Here is a 24,813-nt window from a genome sequence, read left to right as displayed (position 1 = left end):
ACATTGTTAATAATTTAATCAGTATTGCCAATGTACGCTCTAACTTGACAGGGAAATCTACAGTGTTGATTAATTTGAAAAAAATGAACGCCTCGACTCATGACACCAACATAGGCCTGCACATGACTATTTTTTGTCTGCTACGGCGTGGGAGGGGGGGTCCATCATTGCCTCAGAGCTGAGACCGGTACACTTCCGGGTCCGAGTGACAGTGATTGGCTGCCTCTATGACACCCACGCCAGGCCGGCGATTGATGAACTACATTACCCCGCGGGCTCTGCGCCTTGCTCCTTCAGCGAGGTCCTGGCAAGCCTGCCCGTGACGCAATGCCTGGCTGGAATGTTGGCACTACGATACCCAGGATGCCAAGCGCCGCGGTCGCGTACCGGCGTACGTCACTTCGCCGCGACGGTCAAGTTCCTGGTAGTGAGGTTGCGCTTTTTTGACTGTGTCTAAAGAGAGCCAGGCCCGAGCCCCTCGCTACAGCCCCCGAGCCAGCACCAGCGAGGGCGGAGAGCGCTCCAGGAGAACCCCTCGGCACAGGGCCCGTGGGCCACACAGCACCTACCCCGAAATGGAGTACCTGATCGGCATCAAGGGGAAGGACTTTGTGTTGGTGTCCGCGGACACCGTGAGTGCCAACAGCATCATCAAGATGAAGGACGGTGAGTGATTGAGCCCCCGACCAGCAGCACCGTGAGGGCTGGCCAGTGACCCACCATGAAAGATGGAGGAAGAACACCTCCAACTACTCATATTTGCTAGCTATGCAGAGTAGGTTACTGCATGCTGCTTGCAGTAAAAGGTTGGACAGCTTTTAGGCATCAAGATCACCCAGAAGTGACTACGTTTGTTGCTCTGGCGTGCATATTGATAAGCAGTCAGCTGACCAGTTATTTGCGTATTTTTCGTCTGCTCTTCCTGTAGCAGCTTCATGTTCTTTCAGAGCAGAATGCTCTAATTACCACTTTTTTAATGCAGAGTTTAGTTTTGCAGTATGTTGTCCTGTCCTGCTGGCCATCTATGAATGCTGAGGGCAGGTAGGCGCATGCTGTGACTGACGGCTCAGAAGCATGTTGTTGTGTGAATGTGACAGTTGGGGGGGTGGGGGGAGGCAGACTTGGAGTGCAAGAATACTAAAATAGTAACTGAAACTATATAGCAACTGTACATATGTTTGCCTGTTCATCTTAACTAAGTGGCTTGCAGCTGGTTTGTGTCTTAACTACCATCAATGCCCACCAGGCCACAACGTATTTTGCGACGAGGGAAAAAGAAACACACAATGACTACAAGGAACAGAAAACGAGTAAGGAGAGCTGCAGTGGTGGGGAGTGGCTCAAGGCAGACAACCCTCTGTCCTCTAAAGGTGACCGCTGTCCTCAATGAGCAGGGAAAGGAAAAAGTAAGGAATACAGACACCAGGTAATGAGCAGAAGAGACCCAATAATGTTCCTGCCCATTCCAGCAGCACATTGATAATACAGCCCCATCAAGAGTATAATGGTGGGGCTTAAGATACAGAGTATACCGCATATGAGCGGCCCCTTGAAAAGATCTCATACAGTGAAACTTAGCACAAGGAATTTTAGGGGTCTAAGTTAACAAAGGACTTATTTATGGCTGCTACCATATCAAAGGATAGTTTCCATGAAGAGTAAGTAACGGGAAAGGGTACGTACTGCTGGAGAAGCTGCCCCACTCTCAGTGGGATGGTGGCAGTGCAGATGTGGAGGAAGCAGGGGCATAGCCCTCCAATGCAGCGTGACAGAGCCCTCCAATGCAGGGTGAATGTGCCTGTGTGAGGCATTCAAGCATCCGCAGAGGGAGTGCGCACGCCCGGGCTTTTTTGATAAATGAAAATGAATTCTGGGAGACGTTCTGCACTCATTTCCTCCTGTTCCCGCACCAAACACATAGTCACCTGTACTCTGGGAAGACGCAGCCTACAGGTGCCGTCTTCCCCTGTCATATTCGCATGGAATGTGACAGCTCTGGTACATCAAAGCATTCCAAGAAGGGGGAAGGTGCACCTTCCTCCAGCCATGAGCAGCCTAATTAAAATATCAAAGGCTCTGTGGATCTGCATTCCTTTGTTCTCCGGCTGGTGGCAGTGCATACTAATGAGAGAAATTGAGGCAAGCTTTGCAAGTGGGCTTGGTTCCCGGAGAAACTACAGAAAGGCAGCACTAACCACTTTGGTGTGCAATGTGTCAACTTGAAGCTAGTTCCCACCCCTCTGTAAGAAAGGCAGTGAAATGCATGTCTGGGTCCAATATTTACTGTAGGCAAACCCCTGCAGAGCAGACTTCTTTCAGGGAGTAGAAGTATGTGGTTTGGGGGAGACGGGAAGTCTGCTCCCACAACATACTTCAAGGGAAAACCTGCGCTTTAATCAAGAGTCAGGAGACACTTTGATCTACAACAGACGGGAAGATGGGTGGGACTTTGGTATATGTTGTCACCCCCTTGTCTGTCCTGTTGCAGATCACTCTGGTCCTGACCTCATGCATAACAGAAGATTGTTGGTGTGGACCCAGGATTGTTTCATTAAGGTAGGCTTAGCCTACACCAATCACTGGAGCCCATTTGGCTTTAAAAGAGGGCTGAACCCCTAATTTAGCAGATCATCTGAAGACTTTGCAAGGCGTAAATAGGACTCATTTGGACCCAAGCTGAAGGTACAGTCTACCTTACATCTTCCGACCAGTGAATGAAGGCCAGGAGTTCCCAGAGGGAAGCAAGATCCCTTTCCTAAACATCTCCCTGGGAACAGAGGGAGATAGCAGACTCGGAACCCGTCCACTAGCTCTGGAACTGGTACCCAGCCAGCACACAGCATGCCCTCCTAGGTTCTGACAGCAAGTTTCCTAGGTGGGAAGTGCCAGAGTCTTGGGACCAAGACCACGACTGTTGCCTGCTAACACCCTCCTGAGCTTTGGGCTGTCTGCCTTGAAAGGACACAAGCCCTGCGAAGAAGCTAGGAGGAGCGCCACACAAGCAAGATCCAGAGTCCATCTTTTTAAGGACAATTTCGAGACAGTTGAGTCCTCGAACCGCATCCGGCTGCATCGCTGACTGCTGTCACGCCGCAGTCGCCAGAGCTGTCTGTGACGCCTCACTCAGCATTCCCGACCCGCAAACTAGCACAGGGACAACAATTATTGGCACCGAGCCACCGCGCCGGCCAGCCTGCAGACATCAGTCCGGCCTCCCTTGCCGTGCTGCCTGCCGCCTGGTACCCACGGCTGTCTCCCGCCACTAACTCTCACGGGCTGCATTTCCTGGAACCGCATCAACGCTGTCTAGCACCAAGAACGTTCAGCCCAAGGTACATTGTGGATTTTCCCTCCCTGGTCCTTCTCCGAATGCCCATAGAGACAGTTACAAACCTTTGCCCTTTTGGTGCTGGAACCAAATAATCTTTAACTATAAGACTGATTATTTTACCAACTACCCGGCTGTCGGTATCCAGAGTGCATCCCTTTCCATCATGAAACTGTCCTCTGTGTTCCTTTGTAGTGGGCTAGAACTATTAATTGTAGTAATAATAAAGTAGATATTTTTATACAACCTTGACTGGACAGTCCCTTTTATCAATGGGTAATTGTATTTTTGCTGTATTAAAATGAACCAACGATCCACGACCTTGCGGAGATAAGCCTGCTGTTCCTCCGTGTTACCAAAAATTGGACAAGAAGGTCTTATAATTCACTTGTATTCCAATCTGTTCGGATCGCTTCTGTTGAACTAGAGGTGTGGGGTTGATTGATGGTTTAGAAACCGATATTCATCCCTGGACCACTGGTCCCCCCGGAAGTTGATTCGTCACAGCCTGTGCGCCGCTGTATGCAATAAGTATTTGTAGCAGTGGTGATGCCCTTTGGTGCATGGTGAATGCGCAGCACAGTGCCAGGTGGAAAAATAAATAAAGGAAAGTGCCATTCCATGATCACTGAGGCGACAACATCCTAGGCGCAAGGCGGCAGGGGAAGCAGAGATCCAGCCAAACTAGAGGCTGGCGGTACCCAAGCGCATGAAGGCGAACTGCCGGCAGAGGAGCAGTTGGGAGCTCTAAGTGGCTCAGCAGTGTGAATAATGACGTCCTCGAACGCGCTGGTCCGACCAACAGAAATATTAGGGTGGGTTAGTTGCACAGCCATTGTCTTGTTTGCTGAATGGGGAATGTGATGTGTTGTGGCCTTAAAAGTGAGGTTACTATTAAGAAAGTGTCAAGTTCTACAAATGAAAATGGTGCACTCCATTGGTTTGGGGAATGCACAGATTTATTAATTCATTCATTTTGTCATTTGTATAGCGCCTTTCGCCATAATTATGATCCCAACGCACGCTGTTGGTTGAATGCCCTTGGAGGGACCGGAGTTAACATTTGGGAGAATTGGGAGGTGCTATTATGTGTGTGTACATTTCAGCCATTAAAGTTATGTGAGGGTGGCCAAGGCCTTGCAAGGATGGGTTCAGCTGAGGTAGACTATGAACTAAACGGGAGTGGATTGTGTTTAAGGGGATAGAGAATTATGTTAGAAGCTACAGTTTGAATTTTTGTCGTTAAGCGTAGTTTATTTCTTATCGCAGAGGTGTTGTGCAGTAATTTTCGTGTTATATGTGAGTGCAGGGTGTGTGGAATGAGCCTGTGCCTTCCGCTAAGTTACAAAGGTGCGGTGTGCGAGGGGAGAGAATGGGTTATCTGTACAAACAATGTCTACATCATGGGTTTCATCCATGTCCAAAAGAGCAGTGCTACGTTTAACAGAGGAGCTAAGTGCTAAATGAATACAACTTTATTAGAAATAAGTTATACAAAGGAAAATGGTGCACTCCATTGTTTGTGGTAATGCTTAGATTTATAACGGGCGCATTAGCAAAAAGGATTGAAAAGGTGTTTGTGTTAATGGTTATTAAATGCTAAATAAGGTGTGCACCAAAGGAAGCATTTTTCAAGAAAATTGCTTGCTGATAGCCGTATTATGGTTAATATCAATACTATAGGGTTAGGGTGGAAGATGAGCACTAAAGTAATATGTGAACAGTCCGGACTATAAAAACTGCAGCTAAAAGACTATACATGCTAAGACTTTAGAGTTAAGTTTACAAATTTCAAGTGGAATATGTTTATGTAGTTGTGTACCAATCCAGGATGTACCACATATAAGAGCCACCTCACTGTGAAATGTGTGGGGTGTGCGCTTGTATATTTGTGTGAGAATGTTGATGTGAGTGTGAATGTGTGTGTTGGGGGGCTTGAGCTGGAGTCCAAGAGGTTGGCAGGTGGTTGGTCTCAAAATCTTAATACTCAAAGAGTAACTGGAACTGTGTATAAAGAATAAAGCTCACCTGGTATTCTTAACTAATTGGTGTTGGGAAGGGGATACAATCCCCCCCGCCCCCAGGCGCTTTAGGATAAGGCAAAAGCCACCATCTGTGATGTAAGAAACCAGGGGGCTACCCCTACAGGCGTTTACACACTCGTATTATCATTCATTCTGTAGCTGAAGTTTACATGCAGGAATAGCAGTCAACTTGGATTCTAGCAGCCATAATGTGGTACAAAAAAGCGCGGCAGACAGCTCTCCAGGCCTAGGCCGCGAACATGAGTTAAGGAATAGATTGTATTCCAAACACTGGTGAGAAAGCCCAGAGCTAAATAGATCCATAAAGCCCTTCATTGTCCTAAAATATTGCCAACTTTCGCTCCCTGGGAAGAATGTGTCCTGCAAGGCCACAGGAGGAGGGCTGAGTGCCTGTGAACAGAGTGATCCCATGAGAAGGAGGGTGCAGGCCTCCAACCCCCATCAGTTCCAATTCTAAATGATAGCACCCAAATGCCCTGGTTTTGGGACCCCTGAATTCCAATGTACCCAATAATGCCAGACCACGGATCATAAACCTGCTGGACCCCCAAAATATCAGAAAGCAGGGCCATCCTGCCTTCACTTCTAGGTCATGTGATTTTTTTTTGCTGCGAGGTGCAGGGAGGGATGAAATTATAGCCTAAAACGAGGATGAGACCTTGTATTGGTGTGGGCCTGCCTGGAAGCGAGTAAAGTGTGCGTTAGACTGAGGCCTGTGGTCAAGGTTTTTCCCCTGAACCACTGTCTGCTCGTACCAGGAGATGTGCTACATAGACATAAATGTGTTTTATTAGTTTGTAAAAATAATAACTATTTGTTCGCCTTCTGACCGGTGACAACTGCACCATCGCCCACGTGGACGAAGATGGACGGACGGGGCTGAGACCAATGGCCTGGCATCCCCTATGGAACATGTGAACTATGTGTGGAGCAGGTGAACAATGTATAGTCTCGCCAACCAGCAGCGCGGGTTTCTACTGTATGTAATGTCACTGATGACTGTGTATCGTTTGATGTGGTTCACATGCCGATGCTGCCGGAACATTCCACAGCCCCATCTAAACCAGCACTGTCCTAAAGACAAAGGACAGTGAATACTGCGTTATTGCATCAAGACATACCCTTTGGACCCGTTTGCTCTCTTAAGTGGGTGAAATTAAATGTTTTGGGTGGGTTAGAGCCCATCAAAGTTTTTGGTAGAGTATGTAGGCAAATTGAGTCCGGAGTGGGCGAAACCTGCCAAATGAAGGTGAGTTTTGTATGATCATTATGAAGGATGGAGAGTGAGCCCCTCCAACCAGTTTTATTATCTAGACAACGAATGGGCAATGACCCACGCTTCTCTTACAGGCTCAAGCTTAAAGCATGGCTCATCAGTGCCTTCCCCTTTTCTAACAGCGTCTCGCGAGGAATGTCCACCCTGGCCCCTTCTAGCTGAATGATGAGCTATGCGTCACTTGCTATAGTCCGTTCCATCTACAAACCCCCCGCGACCGTTGGCTTGGTAGCTTTATTTTATTTTTGTGATTCTAGTGGGGGTAAACCCAGTTGAGCCCCTGCTTGGATCTCATGTAAAATCCTGTGCTAGGTGCAACAGTCAGTTTTTCTATGGGTGAGGGAATAATCAACGCATGTTATGGCCGTTTGCTGTAGTGTCTCCCATCTGCCTTGGCGAGTTATGGCTGTGGCCAGTTTAAGAATGGTATTTGGATTCAAGGGCTGAATGAATGCTCTAAGAAGCCTCCAAAAGTTGAATATGGCAGACCTCTGTGACTGGATGACCACAAAATATTTGAATCCACCCAGGTCTCCAGATAAGCAATGTTGCAGTCTGTTTTACGCTCTAAAGTCAGACTTGTTCTAGCCATACTTTGTGTTTTGTATTCTTTTTCTAGGTCCCCTTCAATTGCAGCCACAGTTGTACTTTGAACAAGGTCATATTAGGCTCTTTCCCACTCGCTAGGTCCACACCCAGCTAGGGGTATAATTATACTGCTCTTTGTCACTGCTGTGCTCCCTACTGTGTGACCCCTCTGTGCATCCTGCGGTGAGCAGCGCTGGGCTGTACATCTCTATTATCTTTTGCTTCCTCCTACTTTCCCACTCGCGCCCCCTATGGCGCGCTCCATTTCTCCCATCTTCTTTAACTGCTACTTTAGCTCCTATCCTATCCCTCTCACTTAGTCTGGAAGGAAGACATTCAATGGAGATATCCTGGTCTCCAACTCAGGCCTCCCTGTCACTGATGCCTAAATCAGTGCTTCCTCCAGACAGACTCTCACTGACATTCTTTGTTGTTCCCTCACTATGGACCCCTCATATGGTTTTGGCTATCTCCTGTCTCTTCCTCTCCCATTAATGGTGACACCCAGTCGGAGGCCCTCTTGGCCTCCTTCCACTCTTCCAAAATATCTGAATGGTGTCGTCTTAATCTCCTGCTTTTCGATAGGTGTCTACTGCGTCTCATCAACTTCCTTCCTTCTCCTGCTACTCCTTCTAGCACCACTTGGCCTCCTCCCTCTTCCGCCTCTCTGGCACCTTCCTCCTCTCTGGCTACTATGCCACTTACTTCTACCACCTTTGCTGACTCTCTGGCCCCTCTACCACATCCGCTGGGCGCACCTCAAATCTGTACCCCACCCCGGAAGTCTTTCAAATGTGGCAACCTGCTCCACGTCGCTACTCTCAACTCTTGCTCTGCTATTAAACATTCTTATTGACATCTGCCACCTCCTCGACGAACTTGACCTGGATGTCCTCACTCTCACCAAGAAATGGTTCATGGCCAGCTCTGTCACATTGACACTCTCCTCCCTGATGGCTACAAGATCCTCTCCGAACCCTGAACCAACCGCCCCGGAGGTGGAGTAGCTCTGATCTTTTTCAAGTGGGTCCCTGCTTCTGTTATTCCTACGCAGGCTCTTTATCTCTCCTGGCCTCTCTCTGACTGTGGCCACCATTACAGGCCACCTGACCAGGTTGCCCTCTTCTCAGAATGGGCCAACCTCTCCTCGCCTCCACCTCTCAACTTCTCCTCCTTGGAAACCTCAACATCCACCTGGATGCTTTCCCTTGTCTGGGCTCTTCTGCAACACACTCTCCTCTCTTTCTATGCTACCCTCTGGTCTGACGTACTCTGCCAGATACAGCTTGGATGTTCTCACCTCCTCTGACAACCCCCTCTTGCCACTCCTCCCTCTTCGACTGACCACTTTCTGCTCTCCTCTCACCTCAAATTCTGCCCCTCAGGCTAAGCCTACACCAGCACTGCCCCCTACCTTCTCAGTCATTCGGTCCATGAAGTGTGCGTTAGTGGATGCCTTTGCTGTTACTTTCTCTGCTACTCCTTTGCCTGCGGCTGACTCGCACTCTGACGCAGCCCTCTCTAAACTGCATCTTTCGATCTCCAACACCATGGACGTCCTTGCCCCTGTCATGAGAAGCCGTCTGAAGCCTACCTCCCTCTTGGTGTGACTTTGACCTTGCTGCCCTGAAACGCAAGTGCAGGGTGGCTGAAAGTAAGTGGAGGGCTTCGGGCGCATCCTCTGACAAACTGGCCTGCTCCGAAGGCAATATAGACTCTCTCTCCTGTCCAAGAAGAGATTCCACATCCAAGCCCGCGTCGTTGCAACCTCTAACAACACGGCCAAACTCTTTAAAATCTGCGGGGAGCTGGCCAATCCTTCCGCAGTCTCCACCTCTCCTGTTCCCTCCCAGGCCCTATGCACAGCTTTGGCTTCTCACTTCTCCTCAAAAACTCAGGCCATCCTGTCCTCTCCCTCACTAGTCCCCCTGTGGCTGCCTCTCCCCTGACAGTTTCGAGTCAAGTCTGATCTATGAATGTATTGTCCAAACAGGTGCTCCCCTGCTCTTCCACAACCATCAAGGACTACATTGACACTCTCACTCCAGTCTTGGCCGATTTCGGCAATCACTCTTTTGCCACTGGATCTTTCCCCTCTCTTCAAGCACTCCCTTGTGCACCCTCTCCTTAAAAAGCCTTCTTCCGATCCTACCTGTCTGACAAGCTATCGCCTTGTCTCTATCACTCCTTTCCTGGGCAAACTCTTTGAAAATCTGGCCATCTCATAGCTTATTCTCCACACAAAATCTTTTGGTTGTCTCCAAGACAGTCAGTTTGGCTTTAGAGCAGCCAGAGGCACAGGAACTGCTCTTCTGAACACCTGTGAAGATCTGCTCACTAATCTAGATTCTAGCCTTCCTTCTATCCTCATCCTCCTTGACCTTTCCTCTGTTTTTGACATTGTCAATCACTCCATCCTGATCAAACGACTCTTTGAGAACCTGGGCCACATGGATCAGGCCCTGGAGTGGTGGACCACCTTTCTTGTGGACTACCCTCCCAGGTCCCACTTGTGTCCTTTCTCTCCACCACCGCTCTCTCCACATGTGGTGTTCCCCATGGCTCTATCCTCTCACCGTGGCTCTAAACTTGGCTCATTTGGCATACCTACCTGATCTCTACCTTCTACTCTAACATCCAGTATTATGCGGCTGACACTCTGCTCACTTTCAAGCTCCCCTCAGCCTCCTCTCTCGCTCATTTCTGACTGTCTATCGGCGATTCAGGACTGGTGTGCCTCCAATGATCTCTGCCTTAATCCCAGTAAGAGGGAAAGTGTTCTCATTGGGGCCCCTGCTCTCGCTTTCTATATCTGGCCGTACACCTTGGGGCCTCTTCCTTTTCCTTTCTTGTTGTCATCTTCGACTCCACTTTTTCTCTCCTCACATCACGGACCTTGCTAAGAAGGCTCACTACCAACTGCGCCTCCTTAGGTATTCTTCCTTTTCTCACTTTCCCCCAGAAGCTGTGTCTCCAGAGCTCTGGTAGCCTCTTTCTCAATCTGCCTTCCTCTACTCTTCGCCCGTTGCAACTAATCCAGAACAGGACTGCAAGACTTGTCCTTGGCCTCAAGCCCAGGGACTGTATCTCTCCAGCCCTGAAATCTCCCCGTGGCTGCAAGGATTAAGTTCAATACCCTCTGCATAGTCCACAAGGCTTTCTGGGGCTGGGCCTGCACTCCGTCCAACTCTCTCTTCCAAAATACCTTCCTTTGTGAGCCCTTGTGCTCAGCTATCTCAAGCTCGGCAGAGAGGTGTAGATCTCTCTCCTCTGCAGGTGCCTCCCTCTGGAATGGCATTCCTGCCCCTCTCAAACTTGAGCCGGACCACCTGAAGTTCCGGAAGCAGCTCAAGACCTTCATTTTCTCCTCTGCTTTCTCCCTCCCCTGCCGATCTACCTGTCTGAGGTGCTGACTGGTTGCTTGTCTACCCTCAGTCTTATTGGTTACCAGGCTCCTCCATGATCAATCACCCCTGCACTGCCCCCGGGCCTACCACGCACTTTGGGCCTGTATCTGTAACCCCACAGACCCCTGCACGCTTGCACTTGCCCAGAGCAGCGCTGCCCTGGCTGCACGTACTCTGAGCATTGCTGCCCCAAATTAACTTCCCTCTCCCACCCCCTTACTTTCCCTTGCACTTTACGTTGTCTCACTTGCACAAGCTTAATGACACGAGGCCTAGTAAAATCGTTTGTTTTGTCCTCCCTCTCTTTCCTCCCTTGTCACGCCTAGAAACACTTGTGTGCAGGCGCATTATGAATGACATAATCATATCATTGCAGGTCAAATGGTTTTTTCCAAACCTTTTTAAACCCACCATAACTTTGTTAGTGTTTGTAAACATGCCCCAATGCTCCAACCACGAGGCTGTCAAGACGGTACTGCACCGATGATCCCTAAAAGGGTGACACCAGGTATGTAGTCATGTGTGGGGCCTTGAGAAATGCCTGTCTTGGCTTCATGAAGCTATGTGTAAAGTGGCAATGCCCTGTAAAACGCAGACCATTTCCTGGGGCAAAAGGCTTGCATTTTGGCTAATTTGCATACCCACAATGCCTTGCTGTTGTGGCTCTGAACTGGAGGTGAACTTTGGCTACCAAGTGGCGTTGTGGCATGTGAGACTTGACTGAAATGGATTCTCACTCACACGCACTTACTCTGTCAAATGGATTTTGGAAAGTATAGAGGAAGAGACGTGCCGCGATAGAGGCCAGTGGGTAGATTACTTTAACTTTGGCAGAGTTAAGCACCAGACAGTGAAGGGCAAACCATTGTTGACGGCGTTGAGGCAGTCTCTGATACCACCGTCATTGGCAAATGGAGGATACGAGAACAAAAAGGAGTAGATGAGATTGCCAAGAGATGAGGTATGGGGTGAATTGGACATAATGTGCATGGCACTCTGCGCAGAGCATATCGCAGTAATTTAGGAGATGGGGGGAGAAAACTGCCCCACATGGGGGCCTTTCGAGCCTCGTCCCCTTTCAAGCACTAGCTGGTGCCTGGGAGGCCCCAGAGGGTCTGTTTTCCCACTGCGCAGGCTGGACACAGTGAATTTGTCAAAACGCCCTTCCTTGTGGGGTGGAGGGGTGATGTGTGGTTGCGAACAAGCGGAATGAAAGAGTGGTCAGTGCTGGCTTATTGTTGGGACAGGCCTCATAATGTAGCTGGGGCACAATGGACATGAAGGAGGGGGCAGTGCAAATATATTGATGAGACAAGGGCTCAAAATATGCACTCGCCATCGGCAAGTGAGACGACCTCTTGTCAAGTAAAGTAATGGTGTGTTCTGTGCACCTGGTGAATATGCGCTCGTGCGTGGGGGTGAGTGACTCCTATGCCTGGCTGCAATTTGAATTGTTTGGCCCTGTTTAAGATCGCCCCTAATATTCTTTGAACACGCACACCATGAAAACTGGTTTCAAAATGCTTCCACGTATTGTTGGCGAGCTGGCATCTCTTGGAGGATTTCACGTGTTGCACTAGGTCAGGTGGCTGCTGCCTTTGGCTCTCCAGAAGTGCCATGAGCTCTCACCATTGACCACGTGGATTGGTGGTTCTGGGAGTTGTAGTCCAACACATCTGGAGAGCCAATGGCGTCAGACCTCTGCCCTAGGAAGCACATTCTATAGCTTTCTGCCCAATCTTTCTGAAATGTTTAGTACTGTAAAATCATTTAAAGGCCTTTAAAAAAATCTCTGGCAGAGACTCCCGCCTGCCTCTCAAAATACCCTTGCTGGCACTTTGCTGGAGCCATGTATACCCTACCACTGCAAAGATCCTCTGCCTCCACTTGTACGCACCATAACAAATGTGATTGTAGGTAGTCTCTTGAATTTGCTTTGCTTTGAATGGTACGCGAAGACATAATTTTTCTTCTTAAGATGGAGACATGGTAATGGCTTATAAACTTGGCCTTCTTCCAACCAGGATGGCTCAGCAGTGTTTGTGATATCGAAAGTAAAAGTGTCCGTGTGAGGCCAGTGCAGCCTGTCGGGTGTGCTGCAGGTGGTTTCCAGAGGAGATGGGGCATGTGACATAATGTCGGCTTGGGGAGAAAAAATCCATTTGAAAAGTGATGCCTCTTTTCTTGTACTGCAACTAAGCATAGCTCCAAATCTGCAAAAAAGAGGTGGGCTGTGTACATGAACGTACAATGGGCTAACGGCAATTTCATTTGTGTATGCCCGTTTAGAAATGTGTTCGTGTAATTACATCACTTACCAGTCACTGCTTCATTGAGTGAATCCTTCAAGGTTTTTGGCAGGGGATGGAGGGGTGGTGGAGTTCTTTTGACATTTGATGGCCGTTCAGTCGCTGCAGGATGGTTTGCAGTTAGTGCATTGTAGTTCTTGACAATTATTAACGCTCTGATCTCCTTTCTCAGTTGAAAAAGGAATTAGTGCTGGAAAATGAATTCGACATAAAATCTGCCGTAATGGCTGGGATGCTTTTTTAAAAATTATTATTTAGAGGCCGTAGGTTTTCTGAGTGCAACACTCACATTTTCTTCTCTTGCCCGCCTGGTAATATCGCAGAGATCAGGGGGCACTAGAGCTGAATGAGCATCTTGAATGACATGAATTGTGGGGAGTCGCTGGACGCTTTGAATGATTGCTTTACCTGCGCCTCACTGTCCAGCCAGCTGGTCTTATAGGCAAGAGGCAGTTCTGGGCGTCTCCTAATTGTGCAACTATTTACCTTGTATCTATCGTTGCGTTCACTGCGATGTTGGACAGCATTGCCTTGCTCATACATTGGTGTATCAGAGAAGCTCCCCTCCCCTAGTTTTATCATCGTATTTCTTGTCGTGAGCCAATATCGCTTTTTTCACCAATCCGATGACAATTAAAAGTATTCAAGAGAACACGTGGGAGACCATGTTTTTTTTTCGAAGCTGGCTGCTCAGTTGAGACCCCAGCCCTATATTACATAATTCAAGGAAATTCAGGTCTTACCCAGGTTCTTCGTTGGGTGCCAGTGAGCAGGAAAATTGCTTTTCAAACACTGCCTTAACTTCAAAGCACTACAGGGGAAGGGACCCAAGTTCCCACAATCAACATTGAAGACCTATTCAGAACTTGAATCTCAGATCCGCTTCCCTTCTGCCAGTAGTGATCCTGGCCCTTAATAAAAAGAAACTGGGAGGCGGAATTCACTTCTCAAGGACACTAGAGAAATACTAGCTTTTTCAAAAAGCAATGACTACACGGCTCTTTCTGTATTTAACGGCATGGGGCTAGCATATTTTGCCTATCTAAATATGCACAACTCTTAGACTTCCACCTATAGTCGTTCTGATTGACGTGTTAAAACATAAATGTATTGTCTACACGCATAACTTGGCAATAGGGCCAGTCATCTCTGATAGAATAGTCTAGGCACTTGGTGGCCTCAAAATGTACACTTGCGTTTGACTTTCCCAGCTTGGTTAGTACCATGCAACTTGACATTTCTGCCCCTGACTAACACGGAAGTACATACGTCAAACAAGCGTTGAGCATTAATGTTCCAATACGGTTCATTTAGTTTGACTTCAAGAGACAAACTTTTGTTTCAAACACAAAAGGCAAATCGCAAGATAAACAACCAAACAAAAGAAAAAACAGAAAAAAGCAATATGGCATACACAAGCAGTCTCCACCAGTCTTCTGAGGCCATCTCCCACTGATGTTTCTATTTTTGAATGTCCGCTTTCAGGATCGACTCAAAGTAATTCACAGTTGCACATACAAGTCTTGTATTGCATCCTGAAATAATCCGACCCCACCACGTCTCCATATCTTCATCTAGAGGTGCAAAGTTTCCCAGATGTAATGAGCGTTGAGTAACAGTTTGAGTACATTCAATTAGCAGGCGTTTGGCTGTTTCAGTCGATAGATTGTCATCAATGGTTTTGTCCTTTCTTTGCCAAAGAATTTCTTTGGTTTTTAAAGCGTGGACTCAAAACCTTAAAAATTGGTCTCGGTGATAACGAGATGGACAGTGCAATAGATACCGCGCTGGTTCATTTAATTTCCTGTGAACATCTCCCATTTCTTCTGCCGATTTTTAATTTTGACCTCAATTCGTTGTTGACAATCCATGTCCAGTTATCAAGCTTCTTTTTTGCAAGCTGTGGGCGATTTAGCAGCTCTTGATTGCTTATTTTTGCTGCCGTAAGGAAAGCCGACAGTTTGCGAAACCATAGACTGAGAAGGTCACAGTTGTTTGTAATACTGTTGTTTGCAAAGATTTTATATGCCGGAGCCGATGATACTAGGTCCATTTTTCGCATTGTTGCGATTGAATTCCAAACCACTCTCATATAAATAGTTAATCGCTAGTTCGTGTCGCAAAATGGTTATCGGCGTTGCCTGTGGCAGCCGCAGAACTTTCCGCCAAAAGCGTCCTTCCAAAGCATGCCAAGTTTGCACACTTCTATTCCAGCACCGAAGATTATTATTGGGTTTACTTTTTGTAAGTAAAATTTGAGTACGGGTTCCAACAAGAATTTTCCAAAGTTTTTGTTGATTTTTACAGCTTGCAATGCTAACTTCGTCATTTTGGATGTTAATTCTGCCCCCCATTGATGTTCACAAATGGAGTTGTTAAATTGTATCCCCAGATATTTTATTGAATCAACGGCTGTTAAGTTGATTTCAGCAATTTTCCACCTGAAGCCTTTCTTTTTTGCTTCTGATGTTTCCAATGGACATAATCTTCGTTTTTTGAGTGTTTATTTCCAATTGGTTTAGGTCCATGTAGGATTTTAGGCCAAATAGAAGGCGCTGTAATTCAATTTGGGTTCTGTCCATCAGAACCAAATCATCCGCATAGACTAGACAATTAATTGGTATTTGATTTATTTTTGGTGAGAAGCATGGGACTTTATTCAGGTAGATAGGGAGATCTGCTAGAAATAGTTTGAATAGTTCTGCAGCTAGGGGGCATCCTTGCTTAACACCCTTGTGGGTCGCTATTGCTTTGGATAACACTCCGCTGTTGTTAGCCAGACTTTGATTGAAGTGTGCTCATGAAGAGCAATGATAGGTTCTAAAATGGATGCCGGACATTGCCATTTTGACAGTTTTTTCCATAATAAGCTTCGATTCACACCATAAAACGCTTGTTTCATGTCGATGAAAGCAAGATGTATCTTGCTGTTCTCGTTTAGGGTGTCCAGTTTTAGAATCGTCAAGATAAGATTTACGTCCACTCCGGTCCCTTTCGTGATTCCAGTTTGCCGTATGTAATTGGTCTGTGACATTTCAGCCCATTTGGCAAGTTGGAGGCGCAAATTCTACCCAAAAAATGTTTCCAATCCTGTCGAGCAAGGCACTTGGGTGATAGTTGTTCGGATCGTCCCAACTGCCTCGCTTATGGATTGGTACCACGATTGCGGTCGTCCAAGTTTCAGGCAATTCTTTAGACCGACTGATTTTTATGAATAGATTGCCAATAAAGTCTGCCCATTCACTTGGATGTTTTTTTAAATCGATATTTGAGATCAAGTCCGGTCCGGCAGCACGTGAGATCTTAAGAGCGTTGATTGCACAAACAATTTCATCATGTTCCATTTGCACATCCCACTGGGTGTCAACAGAACTCACTAGTGCCGAAACCTCGGATTCAGGTTTTTTAAAGACCAAAGAGAAATGCCTGCTCCAAACGTCACCTGTTATGGTGTTTATTAAGGTTGGGGTGCAATTTGAGAGCTCCATATTCAGGATCTTCCAGATGTCGCGTGTATTTTTAGTCAGAATCAGGTGTAGAATGGACTCAGCACGATCTTGCTCAATTATGACTGCATGTGACTTTGCCCAATTTTGATGGATCATACGCCTTGCCTTTATCGCTTTTTGGACGTCCATCGTAAAAGTGTGCTTCCTTATAACTCTCAGATCTTTCCGCAAGGCCTTTTTAGCATCATGTAGAACCTTGCAATACATGTGCCGATGAGTCCGACCGCGAATTAGTGAGGTTTTTCCAGGGATGGTAAAGTATGTCAACAATGGAGTATAATCAGGCCCTTGGTTGGCTGGTTTGTTCACTAACATCGCCCCAAGTCGCTGGATTTGGTTGCCACTCAGTCGCAGACGATTTCCGCGACAATTTGTTTCTAAGGTAACCTTAGGTAAATTTGTTGGCAGGTTCATGTCTATCATAAAGCATAATTGAAGGATATGATCTCTGTAGTTCATTTTCTTTATTTGCAGATCCACTAGCTTATGCACCAGGTTGCTCGAGATACATATATAGTCGAGAATGCTATGTGTTGCATCTCGATACCAAGTTGGTTTGGCGGGCACGTCTCCTTTTACATTTCCATTTAACATTACGAGGTCGGGCACACCCATGGCAAGTTGCCATCTTTTTGCTCTTTCCTCGAGCACTTAATTTTTGAGTTGCTGGTAATTTTTCGAGGATTGATTATATTGGAACCACGTACAATTCATGTCACCACAACAAATGACAGTTAAGTTATTATAGGCTAACATTGCGTCATCAATTGGATGTGAGATTGCAGAAATAAGCCCATCTGTATTGATCTTCAATGGGTTCCAATAGATGTTTATAATCAATAGGTGACGTTTCTCTGTAGTATTTTATTTTATTTATTTTTTTTTTTTTTTTCCCATTGTGTGCATGATGGTCCCTTGCACGTATGGATTTGATTTATTGGTATCGGAGATGACCAAGATTGAGTTATTCTTACCAATGTTATAAGGCCCGAACTCGGGAGACTTTTGACGTTTTTAACTGCTGAATTTAATAAAACAGTAAATCATCACAGATGGGCGGTGTGCATAGCCATGTTTCTTGCAAACAGATGAAGACATTTTCAAATGGTGTTTCAAAATCGTTAAATAGATGTTTATAGCCACGTGTGTTCCAGGATAGAAGTACCGTCGGCTTTCCACTTTTAGCTAGTCATAGTTAATGCTGTTTCCTGGTTGAATACGGTTCATTAGCGGCGTATGACTGTTTTTGATCCCAAAAATGTTCTGCATTATACATTCCAACATGTCTGCAAATTGCAAACCGGGTCCTGGTATGAGGTAGATTGTTCCTCGAAGAACTTGGCAGCTTGCTGGTTTGCACCATCTATGCTCGCAAAACGGAAGTACTCCCCTGCCAGAGACACGGGAGTGAGTCCTCAACCTGAAAGTTCATCGGTGGTCGTTGATCACTTCCAGACATTTGGGGGACAGAATCCATAAAACCTTGCAGTTTCATGATAATTGCTCCCGCTTATTAGATGGATGAATATTTCCATACCAATACACGAAATACAAGTGGAACGCTTATTCTCTCTTCTCCACTTAAGGCCATACTGGTGTGGAGCAGGGAGATTCTTTAACTCTCCTTATTGTGTTCCCTCGGCACCTCGGTGAACAGGCACAGCATTACCAGATCCCTGGCTACAAGCCCTGGCAACTCCTGAGCACATCTCCAGGCCAATGTGCATCCACGAACGTTTACCTGCCAATACAGGCAGCTCTGAATCCTTCTCGGGATTAGATGGCCTTATCTTTAAAGCACCAATTACTAAACGTCATCCAAAGATCACCGTCGCTCTCCCACAGCTATTTTTCCCAGTCTGTTGTAAGTTAAGTCTGTTTTGTTCACTAACTTCCCACTCTCAGCCTTTCCTATTCACCTTCGACCTGTTTCCTTTTTACTGCACAGACTCTGCCTTAACGTCCCTCTGAGCAGATGTCACAATTTCCTTTTGCACAAAGAAGGCTCACTGCTTTAAGACCACTACGTTGGTGATGTATGCTGTATAAAAACAATTAACATGTGTCGTGTCGGAGAGGGTTATTTAAAATGTGGGCCCTAGTTCTGTGTCTCTCTCGTCTTTGCACCTCCTCGCTAGCCAAGGCGTTCTTATCCCCAAGTTACTGCTAGTGATTGTTTCTCTTTAGTATGCTGAACACTTTGCTGCAGTGATGACCTAAAGTCACTGGACCTTCTCTCCTTAAACTCAACTTAAACTCGACTAGGAACTTCCTTACTGTCTCTACTCTAGCAAGTTGTTCGTGTTCTACAGGAAATATGGGATTGTTTTTCAGGCACCATGCAGCATTGTGTTCTCTCTTCCGCTCGCTCTCAACACTCCCTTACCATTGTTGCTCTCTTTTCTCTCCTATCGCTCTGATGTCGTTCACACTTTCTAGATCTCTCCTCCCTTTTGTTACTCCTCCCTACTACTACTACCACCACTCCTCCCTCCCTCCCAGTTACTCACTCGGTTCCATTCACTTCACAATCACTCCTTATAATAATCTTTTCTAAACACACTTGGCACACAAACCACTCGCACACCTACAGCAGAACAACTTTCCCACCCTAGCCAATACACCAGTTCCACAGTCTGCCACTCCTTCCTTTCAACTGATCTCTCGGTCGTCGCCCACATCTGACCTCACCCCCAGAAGAACACATTGCCTGCTCCCGGTTTATATTACCCTCTCTTAGCCAGGATTGCATCACATTTTTTTGTCCAGTCCTGGTCTCACATACCCAGGGCATGTGTGTAGGATGAAAAGGCTGGCATATGTAGTGGGGGTAAACCCTGCCCACTTCTACCGCATGGGCTTGGCGCGTATCAGGATGGTTGATGCCAGTGTTCGTGTTAGTCGATCCAATCCCTGCTACGTGGGGTGTCCTGGTAAGTATCAGGTGCGGGTGGGCCCCTCTTGGTCCACAGTTAATAGAAATTGGTAAATGATCAGACAAAATGGCTCATTTAGACTACCAATGTCGCGCAACTAATTTTCAAATTAAAAGCAGCTGAACGCAACGCGTTTTGAGAAACAGATATGATATTTATAACGCGCCTATACACAAGTGTTTCAAGGTGCGACGAGGCAAGGGATGGGGAACAGAGGGAAGACGGACCTCTTACTAGGCCAGGTGAAAATGAGATTGCGCAAGTGCAGGGATGGGTGAGGGGGAAAGTGCGGTGGAAGGGGAGTGCAATACATAGGATCAGCAGTAAGAATAAATAAAACAATTGGGTGAAAGTTCGGCCAGCTATTGGCAAGTGCAGGGGTTAGTGCAGACATCAAGTGTCAAGAGCTGGGGCGACTCTAGGGATACAGAAACAGCCCCCAAGTGCAGGGGTTGCCCGAGAGGCAGTGCAAGTGTGTAGCTGGTGGGGGAGGGCACCTATGCCCAGGATCGGAGGGTTGCAAGGTAACCAGTGCAGTTTCAGTCAGGGGTTCAGGAGAGGAGAGGAGGAGAGAAAGCCAAAGCAAAGAGGAAGGTCTTGAGGTGCTTCCGGAACTGAAGATGGTGCTCCAAGTTTCAGGGAGGCTGTTCCAGAGGGAGGCCCCAGCTGAAGATCTACCACCAAACTCGTTGCTTGGGGAAGCGACTGACCGCGAGGGAGTTGGAGGTGGATGAGCGAAGATATTTAGGAAGAGGGAGTTGGAGGTATTGAGGCCCCAGAAGGCCTTGTGGACAATGCAAAGGGTTTTGAACTTGATCCTCACAGCAACTGGGAGCCAGTGCAGAGATTTCAGTCCTGGAAAGATAACGATCCCTGGGCTTGAGGCCCAAGGACAAGTCTCGCAATCCTGTTCTGGATGAGTTGCAGAGGCCTTCTTGCGACATTTGAATCGGGTCACTGAAGAGAAGGGGAGCTTGACCAAGCTTACTCTATTTAGAAGTCTTTGAAACTTTTTATTATATTGTGATCATTTCGAGGGGACATCACCCTTAATGGCTCTTAATGATTATTTTCAGAATCTCTATAGATCTTGGACACCCCTGAAGAAAACTGTTTCTCGAAACTCGTTGGTTCAGCTGCTTTTTATTTGAAAATTAAAAAATAAGTTGTGTGACATTGAATTGGTAGTCTAAGTGAGTTCTTTTGATGGTCTTTACCGATTTCTATTGACATTTTGTAAATATATGTACTGCTACTGAAAATGTGCTCGATACCATTTGGCTTTTCAGGAAACAGTGTGCAGGGGGACGGGAGTTCCCAATATTGGCAACCATTCTCTTTCCATCTTATTATAGGGTCCATGTGCCAGGGCCTTGCTTATATAATATATATATATCTCTCCACTGCCACATCCCTTGGGTTTAGGGCCGGCTCAAGAACCTGCCAACGCAGGCTCTTGCCACCTCCTTGCGAGGCCACGGTAATGGCTCTGTCACAAGCAATAAAACCCTTTTCTCTTCTGACCACAAACCTACACAACTATTTCTTCACGTTTCCATTGAGTTCATTTCGCAGATTTCAAGTGCCAAAGGTCCCACAATGGCATGCACGGCCATAACGCGGTTTGTGTGTATAATGTGTTGTCCTGCCATCCTGATCTTCAGTACCAATATGGTGACCGATGAAAGAAATGCCACGTAATGGCTAAAGGGAAACCATTGTTGTGCCTTTTTTTTTTTCTTCTTGCAGATTCAACATGGTGTGCATGGTCCAGCTTTTGTTAAACATTCCTTATGGTTTTTGTTCGCAGATCATGACAAAATGTTTAAGATGAGCGAGAAGATTCTGCTCTTGTGCGTGGGGGAAGCCGGCGACACTGTGCAGTTTGCTGAATACATTCAGAAAAATGTTCAACTTTACAAGATGAGGAATGGTGGGTATAGACATCTGCACATGGAGGTCGGGAGTCCCACGGACTACTATGGAATGGATGGGAAGCTCCATTAGCCCTAGCCCTAGGGGGCACACACCTTAGGCCACTTTCTCAACTCCCCCCCCCCCCCCAACCACATATGGTGGATGATGCAGGATTTCATCATGCACATTTATCACACCAGTTATCTTTCTTTATTGGAATTCTCATATATATCTTTCAACCATAAACACTCTTACATTGGGGAACAATTTCCCATAAGCCTTTTCCTTGAGTTCCTGTTTCTAGTTTGACATGAAAAGGTACTGCTTATGGTGTGAAGACTTGCGTCAGCTTTTGCATGACTTAATTCTTACAGTTCTGTCTACTCCTAAATGACCTTTAACACCTGTACGATACTGACATCTGCATTAAGGCTACATTTTCATCTGTGCGTTGCAGAAGTCCTTTTCATATGCATATATCAATATATTTTTATTTATTTTTTCGGTAAGGTTATGAGCTGTCCCCTTCTGCAGCAGCAAATTTCACTCGCAGGAACCTGGCAGATTACCTTCGAAGTCGGGTAAGTAACAGTAAGGACAAGCGAAATGTGTGTGTGCGCACATGTGTGGTGGGGGTGGTTCTTCCCTTTGACACCCACACAGGAACTGTCTTTTGTGTTTACTCGTTCCAAAACCTTTTCAGTTCCAGAAGAGAAGATGTGTCTTCTTAATTCATTCTGTGTTCTTTAGTTTCCTTCTCGATGAATATACAAATGGGAAACTATTCACAGGCTCCTAGCGAGAAGTGGGTGCCCCACATATGGTGCAATGAAGGGGTATAGCATTTTTGGGGCAGTTAAGTTTGCGAATGCGCTGCATTGATGTACCCGCCCCACAGCAAAGCTTTGGTTGTGACGCTAGAGCATATACTAAGGCAAGGGAAACTGGCCTGGCTAAGTTACTTGCACCTGACCAGTAGCAGCTCTGGTAAATGTTATTCTCCTTTGTGAAAGTGAATGCATAGCCCCACTTATCAACGTGCGACCAACCCCAGAGCATTCACTGTGGTACCTTTTTGGTTTTTCTTTTTTTTATATTTTTTTTATTAACTTCTGTCAATATTGACATTGGTCAATAACGACATGGTGAAATGTCGGTTCAATATTAAATAATTGGCGTAGTTACTGCTGCCTTGACATTGAGATCCTGCAGCATGCTACACTGCTAGAAAAAATCAAGGAACACACTGCTGCAGTAAAGCGAGCGAGTAACCACAGTGTATATGCTGCTTTGACGCCCTTCTCGCTCTTGCTGACAATCGTTGGAGCGCTTTCATGGGAGCAGAGGTTTGCACAGACTCACCTATGGTCAGTAGAGTGATTGGTTACTGGGAAACAGAATGACTGCTACATTTCACTCCCCTGGACTAGTGCCATATAAACATACCTACTTAATGTTAACTCTCTATTCGGGATTGTGTATAAAGGAGCGTTAGCACTCGGCTAGAAGACCTTTAATGCCTAATGGATCATATAATGGGGATTAAACCTTCTAGTTATGTCATGTGGAGGTTCTGCTATCTGCTGCCCCTGGTTTCCCAGCTTTGGCTCCTGTTCACTGGGTGAGGACTGAAGCATAGGAGATCCCTTTTCTCCTGGTCCTCGAATCTTTAATATCCCGGGGTTAATTGCACATTCTCTGCTTTGTTCGTGCAGGGATCTCTTGGTTACAGGTATCCCACTCACTCATTGGTCTGTACAGTGGGTGATGGATTTCTGTCTCCGTGTTCTCTACTGCCACGTCCTCATTGGTGAACATATCAAAATCTTATACATAACTAACAAAGGTGTTTGGTTTCTGTTCTGTTTCATTACAATGCTTTATTGTATTTTATTTAGTTTTATGTGTGTGATGACAAAAAAACTTCTCCAGTCTCCAGATAAGATTTAGAAGTGGAGTGTTTTACTTCCTGTTTTCAAGTAAAAAGGTATTTCCTATTCCTAATGGGTGTATTTTTAGGCAAATAACAGTGGTCTTTTTGTCGTCCATGCGTCTGAAAATTTGAAAGCACTAATTCATGCTAGTTAAAAGAAGCATTTTTGTCTTTAAGTTCCTCTTTAGATCGGTGTGACCATTCCAAGGAGATCACCTCTCCCCAAGGGAGGGGATCGCCTCCCCTTTGTTACTAGGGAGGTGAGTCTGCTATGCTTAATACACAGGGAAAGAAGGATCCCTCGTGAGCTGATGTGTGGTTTCTGCCCCCTCGCTGGAGACGGCGGAAGAGCGAGTGGACCAATCCTTGGAAGAGCATCAATTAAAGAGCCAATCTGTAGCGCCATCAGGAGGGTCTGGCCTGGTGAAGTGGAAGCAAGCGAGCAACCTTGGAGCGCTGAGGCACAGACCTGAGGGGAAGCTGCAGTCTTATCCTTCCACGAGGCAAGCGGGAGCCGAGGAGCAACAGCCGATGCAGAACACAGTTAGCAACTTGCGCAAGCGGCGCCGCGTCGGACAGACGTGACCCCCTGCCCAAGGAACCCCACATGCCAGAAAGTAAATGGTGGCGGCAGAGAATCGGTAGGTAGGTAGGTAGTAAAGCGAGGACCCCACAGTGGGGAGAGCACCGAGAAGCCCCACAGTCGGGGGAGAAAGAAAACAGCCCCATAATGGTGAGAGAAGTAAGAAAACCTTAGTGAAAAGGAGAGCCCTACAGTGGGGGTGCGGGGGGCGGAAGAGAACCCCAGAGCGGGGGAAAAAAGAAGCAAAGCTCCAGAGTGGGCGGAGGAAGAGACTCAGAGAAATACAGACCGAGCAACCAAGACGACAGTCCCCTCAACCCAAAGGGAGAGACTGTGAGACTGATATTTTTAACAAGGAAGAGAGAAACGTGGCTGGTGCCTTTTGAAAGCATTTCAGCAGTACCTGAATTGTACAACTTGGAACTTTGAACCTAGGCAAGGCTCTCAGAGAGTCCAAAAGAGGTGAGGGTCAGAAACCACCAGCCAGCCCTTTTGGTTGGGGAAATTCCCATCTTGTGCCTTTCCCTTCTAGAGATGGGAAAAGAAACTAGGTTGGGATTGGATTTCCGGTCAGAGGACCCCGTTTTTGTTGAGACATCCTGACAAGCGCCCTTTTATTCTGTTTAGAATAGGGTTTAACCTCCACAGGTACATGAAGAGTATGCCTTAAAACCGTGTCCGTCTCTGGATTGTGACCTACCACGAAAGGCAGTAACCTTACAGCTGTTTCCTTGGCACCTGTGATCTGCACATGCACCTGGAGCCATGCGAGTAGAAGCAAGAGGTGTAGACTGGTTTGTGTCTGGTTCCTAGCTTTAGTTGGGAGTAGTTGTCTGTTTTTAGAGGGTAATGGCGGCTAGTGCACCTCTTGCCTGTAGCAGAGAATATTCACCTATGCTGAATATGGAACGTCAGCAGAGAGGCCACTTGATTCTGTCTGTGCATGCTGCACCTGCCTGCACTCTAGTAAGCTTTGGCTCCT

At 46.7% G+C, this 24,813-nt stretch overlaps 1 protein-coding gene across 1 annotated transcript in view; it reads left to right on the top strand.

Annotated features, from left to right (window-relative positions):
- Window positions 1–280: 280 nt before the first annotated feature.
- Window positions 281–24,813, top strand: part of PSMB2 (proteasome 20S subunit beta 2) — a 132,323-nt gene continuing 107,790 nt past the window's right edge. Inside the window, exons 1-3 of the mRNA XM_069622598.1 lie at window positions 281–666; window positions 21,209–21,331; window positions 21,826–21,896. Of these exons, the coding sequence (XP_069478699.1) occupies window positions 576–666; window positions 21,209–21,331; window positions 21,826–21,896 (285 nt within the window). The 5' untranslated portion in view covers window positions 281–575. The remainder of the gene's footprint in view (window positions 667–21,208; window positions 21,332–21,825; window positions 21,897–24,813) is intronic.

The sequence above is a fragment of the Ambystoma mexicanum genome, chromosome 11, assembly GCF_040938575.1.
Source record: "Ambystoma mexicanum isolate Mex_15411 chromosome 11, UKY_AmexF1_1, whole genome shotgun sequence".
Classification (NCBI taxonomy): domain Eukaryota; kingdom Metazoa; phylum Chordata; class Amphibia; order Caudata; family Ambystomatidae; genus Ambystoma; species Ambystoma mexicanum.
This window is presented reverse-complemented; position numbering and strand designations above follow the sequence as displayed.